At 45.4% G+C, this 19,299-nt stretch overlaps 1 protein-coding gene across 1 annotated transcript; it reads right to left on the reverse strand.

The window, feature by feature from the left end:
• Positions 1–208: 208 nt before the first annotated feature.
• Positions 209–18,971, reverse strand: gtf3c2 (general transcription factor IIIC, polypeptide 2, beta). The gene is made up of 21 exons (XM_076756837.1): positions 18,675–18,971; positions 18,092–18,144; positions 17,867–17,967; positions 16,695–17,295; positions 16,483–16,595; positions 16,084–16,274; positions 15,803–15,888; positions 15,494–15,571; positions 15,055–15,156; positions 14,575–14,802; positions 14,228–14,339; positions 14,008–14,125; positions 9,335–9,366; positions 9,103–9,232; positions 8,818–8,962; positions 5,968–6,129; positions 5,510–5,588; positions 4,595–4,723; positions 3,791–4,069; positions 2,841–2,948; positions 209–1,781 (listed from the first exon to the last, which is right to left on the reverse strand). The coding sequence occupies exons 3-21, from the start codon at positions 17,889–17,891 to the stop codon at positions 1,581–1,583; spliced, it is 2,919 nt and encodes a 972-aa protein (XP_076612952.1). The 5' UTR covers positions 17,892–17,967; positions 18,092–18,144; positions 18,675–18,971; the 3' UTR covers positions 209–1,580.
• Positions 18,972–19,299: the final 328 nt, after the last annotated feature.

The raw sequence follows: 19,299 nt of genomic DNA on the forward strand, positions 1-19,299 counted from the left end.
TTCTGGTGACGTTGCATAAATCCACATGTCACATCTGTGATGTTTGATATTTCATTTTTATGTGTGGCAACGTTTTTTTTGTAATGTGAAATAAAAGATTGCAGATGACAGAAAGAGGCTGGATTATTTCAGAGACGTCACTGAGACAACGTTTTTTAACGTTTTTTATTACAAAACAAAAAAATAAAACAGAGCAGAACAAGAAAAAGCAGAACATGTTCATGTTTTTATTGTTATTTTTATAATGTTCCCAGTAATGAAGTATTTGTCATGATCGTAGTGTTTCCTTAACATCGTTCCGAAACTGTCGACGAGATTTTGAAGTAATTTGAAAAACGAAACTGATAAAAGCCCAAATTTAAAGTTCAAAGAAGCTCTAAAAAAGAGACGTTTCATAGATACTGAAACACAAACTAGGTCACGTCACGATGCTGCAGCTGTTTGTTTAAAAAAAGAAATGAATCAAAACCTTCCAATCATCAGAATTATCACAGTTAAGTTCAACATTTAAAGAAAGGAACAATGAAAAACAGCTAAAATGAGTTATTTAGAAACCTTACATCCAGCAGTGTTACCATAAAAAAAATTCAAGTATTTCCTCTCAGTCGCAGCCTGAGTTGTCCTCCACAATTATAAAAATACAGCAGCAAAAAAACGACCTTAAAGACAAACCAGCTTGCTGTTCATCATCAAACTCAACAGGTCAAAGTAATGCAGGAAAAAGGTTTTCGGCTTCTGGTTTTATAACAGCGGAAGCAGCTGATAACTCATATTTCTACCTCCCTGGACTGCTGTCGACATCGGATTCACCGCCATGTTTGCAATATTTATTCCAAAAAAGAGACACTGGACTAACTAAAACCCAACTTGACTTACTTAGAATCAATAACCACTGAAGGACCCGTGTGCAGGATTTAGTGGCGTCTAGTGGTGAAGTGGCAGCCTGCAACCAACTGAATACCCCTAACACCACCCTTCCTTTCCAAGTGTGTAGCAAGACTAGAAACAAGGCGGTGCAACACGGCGGACCCTGAAGAGCTCATCCCAAAGTAACAGAAGCAGTGATTCTTATTTGATTCTACACTAATCAAAATATAACATTACATTCCATTTCTGCCCATAGATCCCCATAAATCCGACAAACTGGACCTTTAACTGATATTGATTCTAAGTAAGTCAAACATTTGAAGCAAGGCACTTCACTGCCAGCTGCACAAAAAGCGTGGAGGAGTGTGGAGGAGGTGAGCTTATGGGAGGAAACTCGTGCCGATGCTTCTGCATTGACCTGCAACACTTTCAGACCGACCTCAAACTAAAGGAACAGAGTTCATGAAGGAGGTCCGGTGAGGTGCTACTGAGGAGGTGTCACGAAACCTCCATCATGTTCCACTTTGCAGTTGAACGGGTCGATCGTCGTTTTATGTCTCTGTCGGCCTTTGGACACTTGGAACAAGAAACCAAGCTGATGAACAGCAAACGTGTACGCTGTCCTGTATGTGCTAATGCAATATTAATATATATTTATTACTGTTAAAAATACTTTTTTTGCGTGATCCACCTTCAGTCCAGCTGATCTCCTGCTATAGGTCGTCCGGCACCGCTTGGACGGCCTCCTCCGAGTCTTTGGGTGGGTACAGTGTATTGAACTGGGCCTGGTTCTCACTGATCATCTTCTTGGCCTTGGCGGTGATCATGCTCCTCAGACAGTGGAGTCTGACCAGGCCAGCCTGGCCCCCGGACACCACCCAGGTATGGCAGCACATGTTGGGGTTGAAACGCACCTGAGGGGAAGAGGAAGACACAAATACGAAGGGCTGAACAAACGCTGTCCACGTGGTACAGAACAATACTACAGAGCAACCCAACCACAGTTAGCGTGATCCAGACATAAATATGTGAATAAGACCCAGAATTTGTCTCAGAGCTGCGCTGCGTTCAGTTCCTTCGCTACAACAACAAACACAATTTCTCCACCCAGACATAAAAAATTCTATGAAAACATTAAATATCTTTAGTTTATGGCACAAAACACTGAGCTTAAGTCTCAAGGATGAGGACAGGTAGAAGTGTGTCATCAGCGTCGGCAGATCGTATCGCACTGCGGCTGAAGCTCAATGGGCCGAGTATTGATCCCTGAGGGACTCCACGCATCATGTCAGCCTTGCTAGACTCTGTTCATCATGATGACTACTCTCACCTCTATGTGAGTTATTGTTATTATGAACAAATAATAAACATTTTTTCTGTTTTTAGCAGTTTTTGTCCAGTCTTCTGTCCTCTGAATGACTCAGCTGTAGCTCCCAGTGAGTCAATACCATCTCCTCCTCCGTCGCCCATCTATCCCCCTCTTCATCACTATAAATCCTCCCGCTGCACCTCCTCTTTCGTTATTTCTCTTCCTCTTTCTAATCCATTTATCCCCTTCAGACACCAGGCCAGTCAAAGACCCAGTGGCGTTTTGTTTTGGAGATTGTCCCATGAAGTGCCCGTCCATCATCCCGTCCCAGAGGGCACGGCGACACCCTCCACTCTGCCCCTCTTAAAATTAAACACATCAAGTCCTCAAATGGCTGCTTTCCATCTCCCCCTCCCTCCGTCCACCGAGGGTGACATTTTTCTCATTTTACACATCATTACATTCAGCCCGTCTTTATAGCGGCCCATCAGAGGAGGAGAAAGGAGAGGAGGGAGGAGGAGGAGGAGGCTCTTCCTTCATCTCTCACCTCTGCTTCTATTCTTTCCATTCTTGTGTTTATCTTTCTCTTCCTTCATGTTGAGCTGCAGCGGGAGTCTGATAATACCTGCACTCTGTGTGTGTGTGTGTGTGTGTGTGTGTGTACCTTGTGCAGTGCAGCCACCGGCATATCATCCAGGTTTATCTTTGTCTTCAGCTCCGTGTCTTTCATGTGCTTCCACACAGCTCGCTGCTCGCTTCCTGCGAAGGTGCCCTGGAGTCGCAGCAGACGATGATTATGATGTTCAGCAAACAGGAATAATAGCAATAATTAGTTACTTATTACTCACAACTGATAAAATCATCAATTTGTTTGATCCAACTGGTAACTGAACTGACAGTTGCTGGATTATCTTTCATGTTCACTGTGTTGAAGTCTGTGAGTCTTCAATGTGTCACGTGGCTGAAAGTCAAATGTCCCCACGTGGCCGATTAAATTAAAGTTAATTAATCCTGACTGTTTCTGTAGACCACACATCAGCGTGCAGTCTATCAAACAGTGAACGCCTCACTGTGAACTGATGATAATGTGACATTTGAGCAGACTGCACAAAGATTTCATGTTCTCTCTCCACAGGTTTGATCTCTCGGGACTCACCGAACTGCATAAATGTGGATTATTAGCAGATATTTCCAAACCTAGTTTTAGTGGTATGAGCTGTGTGTATGTGGAAACGAGGCCTCGCTGAGTGAAGCCAGGTGGAAACAGGTGTTCTGTGGAGGATGAACACAGGACGGGACGTGTACATGTCCCCTGTGTGTGCGTTCATGTGTTAAGGAACATGAGACGGTGTCATCAGTGCGTGTTCACACTGTGTCTTTGTGGCAGTTGGCCTGAATTTGAAGTGGAGTTATTGATAAACCAGTGAAATTATGGTCTGTGCATGAAAACCTTACGGCTCTTCGCCCCTTCGTCAAATGTTGGGCAACTGCGGAAAGTTAGCCAATCAGAAGAAAGCTCTTTGTGTAGAAGAAGAACTGTATTTTGTGAAAAACGGTTCCAGGCTGCTGCCTGTGGTCGACTCTTTTCATTGGCTTCCCTCTGAATGCACCCACCATGTTGTTGTCCGTGTGGTGGAGGCAGAATTTCCTCACAGCCTCTTTGTACGTCTGGAACTGCAGAGGAGGACACGAATCCTTCCTCCCTCGTCCTCCATCTCGTCCGTTTCCATTACTGCTCTCATTCCCTCCTTCAGATCCAGGATCCGGTCCTTCTCTCTCTCCTCCTCCCTGCTCCTTAACAGCACCTCCCTCCTCCTCCTCCTCCGCTCCTCCCATCACTTCATTTACTTCTGCAGTTGTATCATAAGGCACCAGAGATGTGAGGTAGACGGGCTGAAGACACAATGAGAGACCACGTTAAAGGAAAGGACTGTTTGCTGCATTTGCTTCCTTCGATCCACTTTTTAAAGGCACAGTAACGTTACTTTCCTGCTTTAAAAGTCTACAACCAACCAGGTCTATGTTTTATGTATTTCATTCAATAGTGTACTTACATGATCGCCAATGTTTCAAAAGAAATCTATAAATTTATTCAAGGTGCGTTTCATTCGATCGCCTCCAGAGGCGACGCAGGAAACTCCTGCTGATACGTCAGAGAGTGACGAGGAGTTAAACTTAACACGTCACCTCCTCTGTGCACATTCCTGTCACATACATTTTCACTGCAGAGACAACAACTCCCATAATCCTATGCTGCTTCATGACGTCATCAAATATTTAACATCGTCAAACGTCTTTTGTTTTCATTGGCATGAATTAAATATTGTGCGTTTAAACTGTAAAATGTGTGTTTTGGCTGGAACAGAACATCAAATTATTACTTTAGAAGGAAAATAAAATAAAGAAGAGCAGACTTACGAAACGTCTCTCTAACGTTCGTTTGACGTATTGAGGACTGAAGCATATCTGAGGTAACACGGCGAGGATCACCTCGCCCAGGCTGTCTGATGTCACCACGCTGTTCATCCAATCAGTGTAGGATATGGACTGCAACGACACAGAGACAAACCAGCATTTACGGACTGAACATGCAGTTTTAACTCCAGACTTTCACAGAATATTCAGGTCTTATTTCATCGCTGTGGGAGCAAACGGTCAGCTGAGTGAACAACACGGTTTGTAAATGACTCCAGCGAATTTCAGACAGTTAAAGCTAGTGTGAGTTATGAGACTAATTTCAGCACAATTTGCCTCCAGATAACAGCTGCAGACACACAAGAGGTGCAGCAGAAGAAAGGTTTTCAGACTGGTCACGTGACTTGTTTTACTGTTGACATCCAACAAGACCAAAGCCAACGATGGTCCGACTGCCAGCTGCTGTCCGTCAAAGCCTCACAGGTCTTCTTCCTCTGTCACAGAGTTTTTTGCAGAAGACGACAGTTCCCAGCTGTTTTATGACTTTTTATTTTTAGCCTTTTTTAAAAAATGACATCATTGCTTGGTAAGATTTATGTCTTCAGTAGGAGCCAATGGGCTTCAGGCTGAGAGCCACAGATAGGAAGGGAAGTCAAGGAGTGCTGAGAGCAACTGAGAGAACTGATGCCCTGCTGGTTTTAGTCTTTTATGGGATTTTTTGACAATAAGAAAATATAAAATGACACATGTCCCAAAACAAAGTGGCATCCGCTCCTGTATGTTTCTTCGTCCTCGCCACCATGAGCGTCAGCCCCCAATTCAAGGACTTCCTGCAGAACAAAGCTAATCTACTTTGTGCCTCACGGCTGATTTAGAGGATGTCTGAAGGATGGAAGATTAAAACACGGCCACACTCACCCACACGCTGCCCGTCCGGGGAACTGCGAAGAAGGAGGGCACGTTATGGTCAAAGTAACGGACTCCATGTGAGCCAGTGCTGAATAAGAAAAAGACAGAATTAAATGAGACGCTCAGAGAAAGAAATTAAACCAAACGTGCTGAAATCTCAGAGTGAGCCTCAACCTTTCAGAGCACTTCAAGGACAAACCCACAAATTTTCAATTGATTTTGAAGACATTTGTTTGATGTCTTCTGTGTCTCTGGACAACATTTATCAGGTGTCATGCAGATGATGAGGAGGAGAAGATTTATTCCAGAAAGTCAGAGAATATTCGATTTGGTCCAATCCTTTTTTAATTTGCAAGTTTTCCAGAGACAAGTTAGAGACGCTCATCCTGCGTGAACTGTGACGTCACGTGACAGACGTCCTGTCATGGCAGCTACTTTATGGACGTTTGAAGGAGAAGCTGTCTCACGCTGCATAGGCGCTCTCCTGGGCCAACAGGACGCCGGGCGCGTTCAACGGCCAGTGGATTTCATTGGTCAGATTGCGTTTGAGGACATCGACGGGATCGTAGAGCCTCCTCAGATCCCAGGTCTTCACGTAGCGGTCCTCACCTGCCGTCACCAACAGGTATCTGACAGACACAGAGAGACAGAGAGACTTAAGTCAACAGATGAAAGGTTTTTAGTGTCAATTCTTTGACGTGTGAATGTTAACTTCAGACTGGTGAGACTGTTTCAAAACACATCTTTAGCATTTCTGTGCTTCACTTTCTTGTTTATCTGTGGACCATTTTCGACGCCGCAGGGAAAACTTCAGGTGCTTTGCTAACTTTGTTTTGTTAACATCTTTCGTTAGCTTTGTGGCATCGCTTGCTTGTTTCTATCCTTTGCCTAAAATGTGAAGTATTTCCAAGCAGAACTCTGCTGTTCTGTCAACGCAAAGCGGTCACGGCAGCTCTGCGCTTTCCATTCTTAATAAGCTAACACTGTGAGCTAACCTGAGCGGAGTGGTGGGAAGAAGACAGAAAGCTCAGCTGGTATCTGTGTGGAAAACCACTAAATATCCAGAATCGATAAGAATGTAAAAATGTCTGTTTCTGACGACACAAACTTGTGATGCAAAGCTTGAACTGGGGGACGTCGTTCCCCTGACACTGATCAACCCTGACAGTGGTGTCTGCTGACAAACAGATGAAGACGGACAAACCAATAGAAGCAGATTTCATTGTGTGTGAATGTGGAGAGAAATGATGACAAACTGCTCAGGTGTGACAAAAGAAGACAAAGGTTGACGTCGAGCACACAGAAGTGTAGTTTTAGCTCTTTCGACGTGGCTGTGTAATTAAAAAGCAGTGATCCAGAGAAGACACGTGTCCTCGCTGCTTCCAGGACGGCGACTCTCTGGAGGATTAATCTCGTCTTTCACACTGAGTTTAACTTCAGCTTCACACCTTTTAACATCCACCTTTACAGAGAGGCAACTCAACCGTGTGAAGCACAAACACAGTGAACGATAAACGAGAAGAACGTGTTGGTCACATTACTGTCAGATCTGCCCGGAGATGAACGATGCTGCAGAGATGTTAATGGAAACATTGATTACTTATACAGCAGAAAAAGCAGATCAAGTTTACTGTAGCTAACATGTGGTGGAAATATCGGCATTACTGGGATAAACCACCTGTTTCTGGTACTGATAATAATGATAAAACACTGGTAAGTTAAAGGTGAACACATCAGATCTGATCTAAGCTGACCCTGCTGGCAGTCTCCCCTTTGGATGCTAAGCTAATGTTGGCTAACATTATAATTTCTTGTCTGCATGTCCAGAGAGTTACTGACATGCACTCAAAGTGTAACTGAGGGCTATTGTTCTGTTAGCATTAGCTGCAGCTACAGCGTACAGGGCTGGAAAATGACGAACGCGACACGGTTCATCCCTCTGCTGGTCTTTGTGAACAGTGAAAACATGCTATCTTCACTGTTTAATGCACAAGGTCGCAGCCAACAGGTTCAAAATAAATGCTGATGAAATGTAAACTGTAAGCCTGCTCACAGCTCTGATGCTGCCCTTGATCTGATGGGGGCAACAGGGTGCAGAGACGCTGCAGTGATGGGACATTTTACATTTAAAATGGCTCACTGTTGCAGATGTGGCGCTCTGGCCTGACCCCCATTTAAAGTGAGATTAGGGTTAAACTGAAGCTGGAGAGCATCAGCAGAGTTTGAGAGCTGATGCTGATGCCTCATATTTTTACCTGATGGTCAATATGCATTTAAAAAATGTTCTTAAAATCTGTTCTTCGTTTCTCCTAGAACTGCAATCTCAGCATTTCTCCAAAAACTTTCCTCACGTAAAGGCAGAAAAAGCCTCTGCGAAGACAGATTAAACATTTTTTAGGTGGGCTGTCAGCACCTTAAAAGTTATTTTTTCTGACTCTGGATGTCACAGATTAGCACGTCTGGGGCAGCTTAAGATAAAAACAAGGAAACTCTTTAACATCAGAGGTGGATGACACTCCGACCACTCTGGCTGAAATCCGATTTTTAATAAAAAGCCAGTTTTGGCCCAGGACTTAGCTTTAGCCTCTCGTGCTGTGAATCGTCGCAGCAGACATTCGTGATGTAAACGACCCCTCCATCTTTCTTTTCATCACACATACATCAGCTGAGTAATGGAGCAGAGAGGAGTTAAAGAGGGATGAAACCGTCTCGACGAGGGTTACTGTGAAATGATGAGCTGCGACCTTTCGCCACATATCAGACATATCAGCTGCTCAGTGTTCACCTGTGATATAATTTAAACTGAATGTGTTTTATTTTCCTCAACTTTCTCTCAAAGTCTTAAGCTGGATAACTCTGAACTTCAGTAATTTAGCAAAGATCTTACTGAAGATCATGTGAGGCTGCAGCCTGAAGGTCAGCTGGCCTGCAGGGAGGTAAGTGAGGCACCCTCATCTGAATGGTGATAGCTTAGAGAGGACATGGCTGCACGCCTGGCCTTGTGCTCCACATTTTGAATTAGTGCCTGAACACACTGGAGCAAAGGCTTTTCTGCCAAACTTCAGCACAACTTTCTGCTTTCAGGGTTTACTGTGCTGCCTTTGGCTGCCGGTGGCAGAACTGCACCAAATTTTAACCGGCTGTGAACAAAACTGACAAACTAAACTGGAAGGAGAAAAAGAACTTAAAAAGATAAACAAGCAACCAGAAAATCCTGCAATGAAGGAAGCTTTTCCACAATAAGAGTGAAAGAAAATGTTCTGTACTCGAGTTTTCCTTTCACGGCCGACAGGTGAGGTCACAGTGAACGAGTCTACCTGGAGGCGGGACAGAAGGCCAGAGCTCGGACAGCGTGGTCGTGAGCCAGGAAGCATCGATAGGGCAGCAGGCTGAGCGACTTGTCGGCCTCTCGCACTCGCAACAGCGCAGACGTGGTGGACAGATCCCACAGACCGACCACACCTGCAGGAACGCACAAAACCACACAAAAATACAAAACACTGGCTCAAACTGCAAAAGACACACAGATACAGGAGGGGTAGGAGGGAAGTGCTATTTCTGAGAAAAAGACAATCAACATCTCCCAAGAAGTCAGTTCATACCGTCATAGAATCCAATAGCCATTATATTATGTGGTTTGTCAGGCAGCCAATCCATGGACAGCACCTGTCCACTTCTCTCCAGGCGAGGAGCTTTGAAGGAGCCCAGCTTCAGCGTCAACACTGCTTTAGCCTGCAGAAAACGAACAGCAGGAGTGGACGTGACGTTGTCCTGATGTTCACGGTCATACGTGAGCTTCATAACCTGATGTAGAGATTTTCACTGGGAGCCTACCTGGAATATCGGCAGCTGCTGGCTGTGTTTTCCTGCAGAGAGAATCATAAATCACACTTGATGTTGTTGTTTATTGGTAATAATTCAAACTCAGCAGTGGGATCAACACAATGAGCATCTTCACATTAGCACGCTAATGCTAGCATGCCTATGTTCTGCATGCAGTATTTAGCATAAGACAGAACAACTCGACACAAAATCACGTACGGACGAGAAGCTTCGCTGCACTGACTTCTGTGGGCTAACAGGTCTGTTGCTAATGTTAGCATTAGCTCATGGTACGGCTGAATTTTACGCGTATCCTGATGTGAAGTGTGGGAACTTTGACCTGTTGATGGCTGTAGATGTAAAGTCAGGAGATTTATCAAGCAATCCCTCCTCTGGTGTGATTAAAAAAGCCTGGATGTTAAGCACCATTTTACAAGTGATTCTGCCGTGCCTGCCTTGACCATCACTGCTCTGTTTAATAGATGTAAAATCCAATAACAACCAAAAAAGGTGTCAGACTGTTCCCCATCATTGGCTTCCTCTCCTCCTTCAGTTTAGATTACCGAGAGATCAGATCAATACAGCGTCCTCCTCACTCCTCCACACCTTCCATCAACTCACCTCAGAAAAAACACTCATCCTCTTAAATAAGCCTCTCAGGTCTGAAATCAAGTCCAGACCAGGGTTCAGACCCTGGATGAACCCAGACCTGCCTCTAACTGACATTTTCCAGCACGGCTTCACAACCCTGAGCTGCATCTGATATGATATGTGACACAAGTTACGACAGTGACAGCAGGATTTAGATTTTATCGCAGCCTTATTGTACTGATATGTGGTTGTCAGCCTTCACAGACATAAAACTCTTCTTTTATGCTCAGTTATGGTGGCATTTATTTCCCAAAAAATGACAAAATAAAGTAATTCTGCCAAATTAAACTATTCTGACAACACAGTTTTCCATTGTTCTGCATGTTTATCATACAGCAGTCACATTTTATGACCTGAAACCTGACAATCCTATTAGATTCAGACAACTACTATAATTCTGTGGTTTAGCAAAGACGTGTGCATTACTGCAGCTGCAGAGCTGCTGCTGCATGAAGTGGAATGACCAGTGCTTGCTGGTATAACTGATGGAGCTAATTAGCCTGTACGCAGGTTTTTTGTGAGAAAAGAACAACACACACTGAAGCACATTAACTCGGCCGTCCCGTGACCAACCCGCCTCCTCCCTTGCCCAATCCCCAGTGAGTCCTTGATGATTGACAGAGTCGGGACACAAGAAGTGTCAGCTACTCGAGCTAAAATTCATAGCCTCCAACACTAACAACTGGCTCAGTGATGCATCTTCTTTGTCATTTCAATTACAGATCCTTGTCTGATGGAGAACGGCGCTGTAAATTATGTGCGTTCTCGACTCTCCCTTTTGTCTTTTTTCCCCTCGCCACGCACCGCCTCTGCACCTCCAACGCCCCCCCCCACCCTCCGATTCTGCGGCTTTAACAGCCTCCTTCTCTCATTCGCCGCTCATTCATTCTGCCGACTGGACGGACAAAAGCCATTTATAATTATCTGTGGCAAACAGCACTGGGCTGGGGGGGGGGGAGAGCGGCGCGCGCACACGCGCACACGCACACACACACACACACACTGTTTAACCCTATCTAAGCCAATTTCACCTTTAACCCTTTCAGCTGATACTGAAATCACTTCCACCCACGCTCCTGTAAAGTAGCTAATCTTCATTCAATTAGCGCTTGTCATGCTAGGCTAAAAGAGGTGAGATGCTATAAAGTCATTCACTTGTCACTTGGTTAAATGTACCTTTATCATCTCCACCCCTCCCCCGCCTCTCCAGGGCCTCTTCAAAATCCATTTTCCTCTTAAAACAATCGAGCTGATGAAAGGGATTTTCAGCCACGTCAGCGGTTCAAACTCACACACGACACGTTTACAGAAATGTCCACATCCTGCATGAAATCACCGAATGATGATGATTTTGGTGCTACATGTCCGGCAGCTAGCGTGGCTAAAAATGGATGCCGCAACATGACGGTTCATGCTTTTAATTTGTAGTACCAGGATAAGCCAATAGCACCATATTCATGGCAACGTTGCCATTAGACCTCGATATCTTTTGCCCACATGTGAAAAACTTGGTTTGGTGGTGGTGCTTAAGGAAAGGTCAGAGGTCTTCAAAATCATTAGTCTTATGGGACCTTCAGTGCAGCTACTGTCGCTGCTTGTCAAGGTGTGCTGCACTGGAAAAACATGTTGGCCTAATCAACCACTCTGAGGCTCTGCTGCAAGCGGCATACATGGATTTATATACAATGAAAGCCATCATAAGGAAGTGACTGTTAGTGCTTTACTTCCATTGGTTTGATATCATGCTAGCCTTTAAAAGAAGGGTCGTAGCGACCTTAGTAGAAATATTTAGAGCCTTTTATTTGGTGCATTGGTCAAACTGAAGACTCGAGTCCTCAGTATTTCTACACCCGTGGCTACGCCCCCGTCAGTATTAGTCCAAGTTCCAGAATAAGTTTCTCTCTGCAGTCATTTGTGTTTAGGAGACGGCATTTTCAAATGTGAGCGCTCTGCAACCTTTCTATCCAATACCTACAACCTGTGGTTGGAAGCAGGGGGGCTGATGGAGGAGCTCTTTGGGAAAGGGACCCAATGACCCGAAGCTACAAAATAAAATGGAAACCAGGGGCCATGAAGCAGAGGGGGAAAGGGAAAAAAAGAATGGAAATGTCAGGTTTTATATGGCTTTTTATGTCCAAACTGGCCAGCAATTTTTTCTTAATTGTAAAAGCAAGCCAAGTGGAATACAGTCTGTTGACACCCAATAAACCATCGTTCATTTAAACTCTGACTGTGCATGAGCTCCTCTGTAACGGAGCCCTTCAATCAGTAAAGGCAGCTCTGCGTTGGCCTGCTCCAGCTCCTTCTTGTATCATACATGGATTCACAGGTCAATAACAGAGCTGCTGTTTGTGCTTGATGAAAATTAAACACTAATTTGGGCAAAGTTCACGAAGAAGAACCGAAACTGTTCGGCGGAGATAGGCGGTGGTTTAAGACTGCCAGAAGAACGGTGAATATCAGCATTCTCCACCGAAAACACCGCGTTAACACACTAAAAGACACGAATATCAGCCAAACCTCATGATACAGTGTGAAGATACGCTCCTTGACATGAGGCTTAATGGGATGTCAGGAGGCTGAGTCGACTGTAACGCACAGAGCATGAGCGTCTGTTATCGAGGTGTGTGCTGCACTGACACGCCATGATCTTAGTCTGGTGTGGTGTGCATCAGATTAGCCTCTACTGGGCCGACCCAGACACACACGCACGCACACGCACGCACGCACGCACGCACACACACACACACACACACACACACACACACACACACACACACACACACACACACACACACACACACACAGACACAACCAGGTTTCTGTGTATGATGGATGTGGCAGATAAGCTTCCCATTAATCTCATTCATACAGTCTTCTATCAGCAGAGCCCCAGAGGCAGCTGACGCAGTGATCTGAGCAGACGAGTCCACAGCCTCCAGCATCTATAATGTCAGCATATACTCACACTCCTGGACAACATTGTGCGTATGTGTGTGTGCGTGTGTGTTTTCAAGCCCCTCAGAGGAGCAGTTAAAGCTGCATTAACAGTCTGAAAGACCCCCATGCACTAAGTACTCACACTGAGGGTCCGCATGGATGCTGTCCCCAGACACCGACTGTGAGATCTGGTCCAGTTAGTGAAGTCTGATATGATTGATACGGAGCCGTTTGACTGATTACAAACTTACTGCTGAGTAAGTGAGGCAAGAGCTAGAGGAATGAATCGGCTGCATTGTTTCAGTCATTTTACGGATCAATAATGAAAAATATTCATTGGTGTCAGCGTCTCTGTTGTGAGGATTATACATCACCGTAAACAGAATATTTTAAGGTTTTGGGCTGTTGGCAGTAGCCTTTTTTTACTGTTTTCAGACATTTTACAGCCCACACCTTTGTCATTTAATTGAGAAACTAATCTGTCGATTAATTGATGAGACAATGCCTGTTCACGTGTTTTAATACTTTGATAGCTGAAGGTGTGTTTTACATTCGGCCCTGCACGTCGATAAAGTCACTTTCCTGCCGGTTTTGGCTCCTCTTTGGCGTTTCCTCCACTTCGAACTGGCTAAATGTCAAACGTGTTTCATGGCAACTCCAAATGCCTGATGTCACCAAATGGACCCACATTACACAGAATCACTCACAGGTGCTTCAGAGTCACTGTGGCGTCTGCTAAAAGCACCTGTTCTTAACCTTCAGTCATCTGTTGTTGTGGCGTGTGGAGAAACAGAGTGAAGGAGGCGCGTTACACACCGCAGCAGAGCTAATGTCGACATCAGCAGCTGGCTGGGGTCGACTGGAATGTGACCAAATCCACAGTGTCGCTGTTAATCTGTACAGTTCTGCCATGATCTGCTGCTTTACTGCAGCCTCATGTCCCCTCAGCAGGAACCAGGTAACATACAGCACTGACAGCAGGCTTCAGGAAGGCAGCGCTGCCCTCTGCTGAACACCGGGCACACTGCATGCTCTGTGTGTCTGAATCAGCTCCAGTCAGGATGGAAAACTGTAGCCTGAGTGTTTGGTCTTACCAGAGTTAGCTTCCTTCTCGATGGAGCGCAGAGCGTCAGGGTGGGGCAGGCTGTAGATGGTGACCACACTGGTGGAGGTGGCAACCGCCAGAAGACCCAGTCTGGGCAGGAAAGGAGCCTTTGGGTGTCGAGGATTTACAGTTTTTTTAATATTGTTGAACAGTATTCGCAATAGGCTGCTCCAGACCAAATATGCTAACAGTGGCTTTTGAAAGCTCACCTTTCTGCCACAGCTGGGGGGCTCCCAGCCTCCCGCAGGACACCACTTCAGACTCCAGATGAAGCCTTTGTCCTGGGCCAGGCCATAAGCCAAGGCCGGCTGGGAGTCCGGTCTGCAGAGACACGGGGGGGTGAAAGAGACGGCATGAGACGCATCATAGAAACAAAGGAAGCGGACACAATATGTTGAAAAGACAATGATGGTGAATAAGGATTAAGGAGAAAAGCTCTGGAAACCTAAAAATAAACTCTGGCAGTGATGTAGCCATTCAACAGATGAACGAGTCGACTGTACAACTGATCAACATCAGCCCTGAAACGGTCCCACAGCGCCCCCTTCAGCTGCACCTGCTGTTGCACTCCAGCCTGCCCACGTCCCACAGCTGGACCAGTCCAGGTCCAGCGTACGTCTTGTTGACACAGTGCCGGTCGTCCATCCCTCGATGGCAGGCCAGAGCTATGTACTGGGACGCCGGAGCACCATCGGGTGTAGGACACCACTCCATGGCCCAGACTGGTCCACCTGCAAACAGCAACATGTCCCAGCGATCCGGGTGAGCGGGCACTGAGGCGAACCTGGTCAGGTGCACACAGAGAGCAAAACAAAGCAGCTAAAAGAAGCTTTCAGCAGAACAATCTGCACTGAAATCCAAATTAGAACCAAAACAGGGATGTCGAAAGGTGAACGCATCAACGAGGATGGAGGTGAGGACATACGACACAAACCTGAAGGGGCAGTTTAAATAAATATGACATTACGGAGTCATTAAGCCTGGAGGCAAACATCTGTCTCGTGAAGGATAACGGCTGGATGATGCTCAGTCTAACCTGTCGAGTCTTTGCAGAGGCGTCTCCTCCTTCCTGAGTCCTTCTCTGGACACTCTGAAAGCAGCCGACTGAAGCTCCTGAGGCAGGTATTTCTCCAAATCACTGAGCGACACATAAAACACACAAAGCTCTGACTTCATTAACTTACATACGAGAAGTTCAGAGCTACATCTGAACTCCCACCACAGCCAACACGTCTCAGTACGAAGCAGCACACAAACTCAACACATCTATTAGGCTGTCAGCTTCGAAGCATCGTCAGCTGCTGACAGCGTCCAGCATGGCCTCCTGAGGTGGGACGTCTCAGAGTTTACAATCACAAAAAGTGGCACCTTTCAAGTGTAAAGACTTCACCATAAAATAAAGTATTAAAATATGGCTACAGCCGTATTTTGACCTCTTTATAAGTCCCCGTTCTTAAAGGTCAAAGGTCAGCTACCTTTCTGGTACAGGCTGCCAGTCGCTGGAGGAGGGGACCCATTCTGGGAACACCCAGCTGCTGTAGTGCTCCTCCCGGCTGGAAAACAAACAAACAAACAAACAAAAACACACACACACACACACACACACACACACACACAGTGGTATGTTTATCCAGCACATCAGCGTCATTGAATGTGTGGTATCGTCTTCTCCAAAGTAAACTTTCTCTGTGTGTTCAATCCTGAAAAGCCTGCAGCTCTTCATTAATATTCTGTGTTGGTCAAACAACGTGGACGGAAACACCCACAACCACACGACTACTTACAATTTCTTGGTGATCTCGGCGGCTTCCCAAACAGTCTTCATGACGCCGACCGTGAGGCCGTTGGGGGTTTTGACATTCGAGCCTGTCTGCAGGAGAAAAGGAGGATGGATGAGTTTCTGCTGCTCACTCTTCAATCAAGGTTCTGCAGAGATCTAAATTTTGTCCTCAAGAAGATGAAAACTTTTGAATTGATGAGTCATGATTTGGTTTGGATCAGCTATGATCACAGTTATGAATCGAACATCGACAAGAGACACAGCAGAGGTGAGAAAACCACTAACACACGTCCTGCTGGCATGGAAAGCTGCTGGACTTCTTCCACCTGTCCCCATGTCTGAGTCGAAGTCTGAGTCCTCTGCTTCCTCCTCATCCTCCATCTCCTCAACCTCCTCTTCTTCAACATCCGGAACAAAGTCCTCATCTTCTTCAGGATCACTGTCATACTTTCGTTTCCTCTTTTGGCCTTTACGCTCTGCACAACACAAGAACAGAAGTGATCCATCACACTGACTCAGTGGTTTACACTAATGTTCACTATTGCACTACCCCTCATCTTCAAAATGCCTGTGTGACATCTATGATAAACGTAAGCACTGAGCAGCTAAAGGTTGTGCTGAGCTGTTATTGGTGCTCTGAGACAAAGAGGTGGTGGTGGTGCAGGTGAGTGGTTTCCACTGTACCTTTGCTTCCTCTGAGACCTTTGCTCTTTGTGTCTGAGTCTGGTTCTGGGACATCATTGTCACTGGGATGACCGAGCACCTCTTTCGCCAAAATGTGGAGGTACTTCAAGGCCCTGGAGACATTTTAACAGCATTTAACAACAACTGTGTCCCTGGAGAACATCTGTCGTCCTGCAGATGTCTGAACTCTGAACGCACTAAATGTAACTTACGCTTTAGCAGCACCTCTCCTGCGGCGACCACCCGGTTGGATCACCTCCTCGGGTTCAGTCGGAGGTTCTCCTTGAGCCTCCTTACATGCTGGTTCTGGAGCTGGTTCCACTTCCTGTGCAGGCCGTTTCTTCACATACTTTCTCTTTGGCTTCCCATTTTCCTGCCGCACTGCATCAACTCCACCCTCCACAGCTGGGAGGGCCCCGTCAGTTTTTTTGGCGGGAGTTTTTTTGGCAGAAGTTTTTTTGGCGGGAGTCTTTCTGGCGGGAGTCTTTTTCGTCGGGGTCTTCTTGCCTCTAGCTGCTTTTTGAGGAGTTTCCTTTGTAATGTTTCCATCAGCCTCTTCAGGTGTTTCGTCAGTTGCTCCTGTTCCTCCGCCTGCAGGCTCTTGTGTGGCATTCTCAGCCTTTCCACGCTTTGATGGACTCTTTTTAGACGCTGCTCCACCTCGTGAGCTCTTTCTGCCTGGTTTTTGCTGAGCACTCTGCACATTAAACGCGTCACCAGTTTCATAATCAAAATATTTGGGATTTTTCTTCCGCTGTCGTCCTCTGGAGTTTGATGACAAATTGCAACCCTGCTCGGACGGCGTCTCCTGCCCTGCGAGGAGAGTGAAGTCAGTACTCCTCAGGTGTACAGTATATACTTTATAGAGCATCAACAGAAATAAATCAAATTAAAATAAAAACTGAGGCTGCATCCTTACAAACAGAAAGCATGCTCTTTGAAACTGGGAATGAGAGAAAGAATGAGAAATTTATGCTCATGAATTTGTAATTTCTGCAAATGAATAAATCATTTTTGAACTCAAATTAATCATTTATGTGCACAAATTAATTCACGGTCTTAAATTACACCGTGCGTACACGCAAATTAACATCATGTTAAACAATACTGTTAAATCGCCAACGTCCCATGTTTAAGGGATGTCAGAAATCTTGATGTTGTTTAATGGGCAAATCGAAGGTGTATTACCATTTATCTCTATCTGTGCAAAATGAACCCAACACAGCAGTTTCCTAGATTATCATCATGCATGATGTGACAATGTTTGCTTCAGTCAATTCAGGAGTACAAATTAGTTATTCAGAGCTATTTTTCTGCTTTATGACAGATAGCAACCTGATGCATTTACATATACAAGCTAGTCAAAGGAGCTGGTGCTGGAAACCTTGTCCGGAGTCAATGGGATCCATCTGTCCTCAGTGTCTTGTGCTGTGGTCGTCTCCTCAGGTGCTTCCTCATGTGTGGAGCAAGTTGCTTCCCACTCTGCTGTTCAGGCAAGACACAGAAATTAAGACATTTAAATATTTGTAAAATATTATTTCTAAAAATTTGGCACAAACAAACAGTTTCTGAAGTACAGTACACATGCTGTAATATTTCATCATAATACCTCAGTGTTTGCTCCCTCAGTATGCTCTGGACTGTCAGCCACGATTCAACAGCCTGTAATGACAGTAAGTAACATTACCGGAAGTGTGTTTACTGTATTTTACACAGCGTGACGACTTGTGTTGGATAGTTTAATTACTATGGAAAAAGTGGTGTCATACAGCCAGGTATAATACCGATATAACCTCGTTATTTCGTTGTCTGAGACTGACGAACCAAACCTCATTCAAAAAACCGACAGTTAAATGTTCTCTTCTGTGTTAGCAAGTATTCATGGACAATAGACACACAATGACTTGATATTTCTAATAAACTTGAACCACTCATCCATTCGGCACATGTTTCAAATATCACACACCCCAAGTTATTAAATAAACCCACTTTTGTTACCCGTTTGTTCTCCCTGTGACTCTCATCGTCTAGCCACGCTATTGAGCTAACACCGCACAGCTAACGCTAACTGGCTAAAGTGGAGGTAGACGTAGCGCTTCTTACACTGACGTTAGGTGACTGGAGTACTTTTGAAATCGGCCTGTAACCGACACACGGTCTCGGGGACACTACCAACATCGTTATAAACTCACCCTGCACGGAACAGAGGCTTCTTCCTCGGTGGCGAAGGCTGAAACGCCTCGTACCAAACACGGGAAGCTAAAGTCTCGCCACTCGGGATCGAATCCCAAACTCTGCTACCGGGAAGGACCCAGTGAAAGACCGCCGAACACACCAGGCATTTAAAACCTGTCCTTATTCTTTCTCGGCTGGCAGAATCTGAACATCACCCGCGGTGTTTCCACTGACTCATGTTGCTGAAAGCACATTCTGCTTACACCGGACCGCCATGTTACTGTACAGGCACGGTGACCACACCGCCCCCTATCAGCACAACACGGAATGACACCGATTAACTTCTGCAGCGGCCGTGAGTTCAATCCTCACCGTCAGCAAATATCCGGTGAAGCCATCACGTCCATTTAACAGTAGTTTCATACCTGGAGAACATAAATAACACCTGTTATTTTATTAGATTTGCTCTCTTGTGTTGTTTATATGACTTATTTGCTGCTACATGCTCACTTGCACTGTTGTGTATTGTATGCATTACTGCACTGCATGTTTTCAATGGTGTTCTGTGTTGTGTGCATTGTTGTAGTACTTGGGCCTACAGCTTGAACAATTTGGATAAAGTTTCTGTATAGGTCCCTTATA

This window comes from Chaetodon auriga, chromosome 18 (genome assembly GCF_051107435.1).
Source record: "Chaetodon auriga isolate fChaAug3 chromosome 18, fChaAug3.hap1, whole genome shotgun sequence".
Classification (NCBI taxonomy): domain Eukaryota; kingdom Metazoa; phylum Chordata; class Actinopteri; order Chaetodontiformes; family Chaetodontidae; genus Chaetodon; species Chaetodon auriga.

What these genes read in the sequence shown, in the direction of transcription:
- gtf3c2 (XM_076756837.1), bottom strand. Translation starts at nt 17,891, where the DNA reads ATGGATCCCATTGACTCCGGACAAG. An exon ending in CGAGAAGGAAGCTAACTCTG is followed by an intron (nt 9,367 to 14,007) that starts GTAAGACCAAAC and finishes TTCTCTCTGCAG; the next exon opens with GAAAACACAGCCAGCAGCTG. An exon ending in GCCTTCTGTCCCGCCTCCAG is followed by an intron (nt 6,130 to 8,817) that starts GTAGACTCGTTC and finishes TGTGTCTGTCAG; the next exon opens with ATACCTGTTGGTGACGGCAG.